Source organism: Galeopterus variegatus, unplaced genomic scaffold, assembly GCF_000696425.1.
Source record: "Galeopterus variegatus unplaced genomic scaffold, G_variegatus-3.0.2 Scaffold4179, whole genome shotgun sequence".
In the NCBI taxonomy this organism is placed as follows: Eukaryota; Metazoa; Chordata; class Mammalia; order Dermoptera; family Cynocephalidae; genus Galeopterus; species Galeopterus variegatus.
Genome location: NW_007730290.1, coordinates 110,886 through 114,049, shown reverse-complemented (window position 1 = coordinate 114,049; position 3,164 = coordinate 110,886). Strand labels below are relative to the sequence as shown.

At 48.5% G+C, this 3,164-nt stretch overlaps 1 protein-coding gene across 1 annotated transcript in view; it reads left to right on the top strand.

Annotated features, from left to right (window-relative positions):
* Positions 1-3,164, top strand: part of SH3TC2 (SH3 domain and tetratricopeptide repeats 2) — a 68,808-nt gene that overhangs the window by 27,275 nt on the left and 38,369 nt on the right. Inside the window, exon 8 of the mRNA XM_008586918.1 lies at positions 75-270. Coding sequence (XP_008585140.1) covers positions 75-270 — 196 coding nt within the window. The remainder of the gene's footprint in view (positions 1-74; positions 271-3,164) is intronic.

Sequence of the window (3,164 nt, the reverse complement as noted above, 5' to 3'; positions counted from 1 at the left end):
TACTTCATTGGAAGGTAGTGGGAGGCTTATCTGTTTATGCCTTATTTAGTTGACCTATGTGCTATTTCCCACAGGAAGAGGAAGATGTAAGGCCTCGAAGGATTATCAGCAGGAAGAGAAGGATGAACTGAGCATCTGCCAGGGGGAAAGCATTGAGATCATCGGCTTTGTCATACCTGGGCTGCAGTGGTTCATTGGGAAGTCAATGAGCTCAGGAGAGGTGGGCTTTGTCCCCACCAGGAACATAGATCCTGATTCTTATTCCCCACTGTGAGTATGACAGAGATTGTGTCCTGGAGCTGGGCTGCCTTCCCCAGTGGCTGCTCCCGTCTCTGAGCAGTTTTGCAGTTGAGCTTCAGGGATGCCCTGGTAACATGGAGATAGAGAAGCATAATCTGGCAACTGAGTCTGACACAGAGAGTAATAGGAAGGAGGGGTGAGTGATCAGGGAATGGGTCATTCAGCTCATTTCACCAGATGGTCATTGAAGCTTTCCTCTGTGCAAGTAGAGAAACACAACCCCAAGACAAAGGGCCTGCTGTTAGGCACAGAGGGTGTGGTTTTGCTACTCAAACCCTGCCACTTAACTATCCAAGTAAGGGGCCCCATCAAGGGATGGGCACACAGGGAGCAGTAGATCATCAGCTTAGTAAATGAACATTTTCTCCCATGTTGGTCTGGGAGGTAGGTCCCATGCAGGTCTTCACACATTCAGTTTTCAAGATGAAAGCTTAATGTATGAAGTCAGTATTGTATAGGAGAGCTCTTTTCTGCCTTGAATCCAGAAGGGCTGGTTCTGAGGAGCAGCTCCATCCACCTGACCAAAAAGCAGTAGATTATCAGCAGCCTGCTCCACGCCCCCGTCACTGAGGGGCAGAGGTCAGGAGTACTGCCCAGTCTCTCTGAGCTGGGCTTCCTACACAGCGATAAGAAACAGAAGAAAGCCTGGGCTTAGGAATTATGAGAGGAAATGGAGAATTGGCTACTAATATGTAGACACTATAGCTCTCCACACTGGGAAAATGTCGCCAAGGAATGTCTATGGATCTGAACATTCAGCCTGGAATTCCCCCTCTCCTGGGAAAGAGCCAATGAGGAGAGTGGACCAAGGACAGATGCTCCCTCTGTTCCATGCCCGTCAAGGGAAGAGGAGACAGAAGGCCATTTTCCCTGTGCAGAAATGTGGGAACCCAAATAACTCTAAACAAGGAAGTCTTCTCACTGAACTCCTGACGAATTATCAAGTGCTATGGGATTTATAAGAAGGAAAAGGGTATCGACAGAACTTTCATGAGAAAGGTGACATTGAGTTAAGCTTTGCATGATGTAAGACATCTTAACAGATGTGAATGGGCAAAGGAAGTCACAAATAGGAAAGTGGTGGGATGCTTGAGGAATGACTTATGTTGGGAGGTTACCAGGAGGGCACCAGTGTTACAAAGGCTGTGTGGGGACTTTCATGATGTGGAAGATGGGGAATGACTGTGTCATGGCCTGTCCTTCACCTGGCAGAGAACTGAGAGACCCTGGATGTGTCTGAGCAAGGCCAACATATGATCTGTATGACGCTAAACCTGGCTTTGGGTGACGTGTGCACCAGCAGGGGACTTGGAGGCAGGAGCAGTGAGAAGGCCAAGGGGGACACTTAGGAGGGGCAGTGGGAAAGGAGAGGAGAGGCCACTGCTGAGGACCAATCAACAGGAAGTTAAAGAGTCTGGGAGCTTTACAAACATGGATACCTGTGTTCCGCCCCCAGAGACTCTCATCTAGTTGGTCAGGAGGGGCCTGGGCAACGATATTTATAAAAGCTCCTTGGGGGCTAATGGGCAGCCAAGATGAGAACAATCGCTCTACCCCCCCCCCCATATTACTGCAGGGGGAAATGAGGACCCCAGCAGTGAAGGGGCTGAACCCCAGAATCCTGATGTTAACCCCAGTGAGTTCTGGTGAGGGGTCCTGGTGAAAGGGAGAAAGAATAAAGAGAACAGGAACTTGGTGAGGAAGAACCATTCCCAGAGTAGAGGAAGAAAGAACATAGCAAAGACGGCAGAGGAGTCTTTGGGAGTGTCTCCTGGGAGAGAGAAAGCAGCTGTGGGGGATGTGGGGGGATGGTTAACACTGTTGCTGTCCTCAGAGAGGAAATGCGGGGCCGACTGAGGAAAGGCCTCTTGTACCAGCCATTGGGAGATCACTGGGAGGCAGCGTAGCTGAATGGTTTACAGAATTCCAGAGTCAAACTGGCCCCAAAGCATTTTGGGACCCTGCGAGTGCATCCCATGTCTCCGTTAGCTTGCCAGCTCTGGAACTTGGACACATTCATTACTCTCTCTATGCCTCAGTTTTCTCATCTGTAAAATGTGTACACTATTGCTACTTGCCTAATAGGGTTGTCATGAGTTTAAATGAGCTAATAATACATGTAAAGCACTTAGAATGGTGCCTGGCACAGTGTGTGTGTGTGATCAATAGCTGTTGCCTCTTATTATGGTTGTTGTTGCTCTTGTTATTGTTGCCGATACTTGTCTTTAAGAAACTTTTTTTTATAGGATATTGTGTCAGGTGTCAGGTTTCATACATTATATTTGGACTTCTGCACCTCATACCTTACCCCAAATGACAATAACTCTGTACCACTAGATTAATCTACTCATCACATTTTAGCCAGCTTAGTTGAAGGGACACATTCACGCTGAAGAACAGCATCCCCCAGACCACTTGAGGTGGCAATACCACTTTCTCCTTATTTCCGCAGTGCCATTTGTTGGCCTACAATGGTCACCTATGGGACCAGATGCACTGTGGATTGCACACTTGGTAGGGAAGTGAGTCAGGAAACAGGAGGGCTGGGAGAGGAGTGGAGAAGAGAACTGGCCTGTTTCCCCAAAGCAATCTCTAGACTTCAGACATCCTTGAACCACAGTGAATGAGGGATCGATTTTTGGGCTCAGAGGAGAGACAGCCAAACAAGCTGACACAAGTGGCAGCCAGGTTGTTGAAGTCTGTGCATGTGCCTGTGGTCTGGCCACTGGGGGTCACTCTTCGCCTGTGTTCATTTGGTATCAGGCTTCTGAGCAAGTTCGCAGCATTTGCTGAAGTCTCCATAATGTGCATGCGTGTGTGTGTGTGTGTGTGTGTGTGTGTGTGTGTGTTTTCTAAATTCGCAG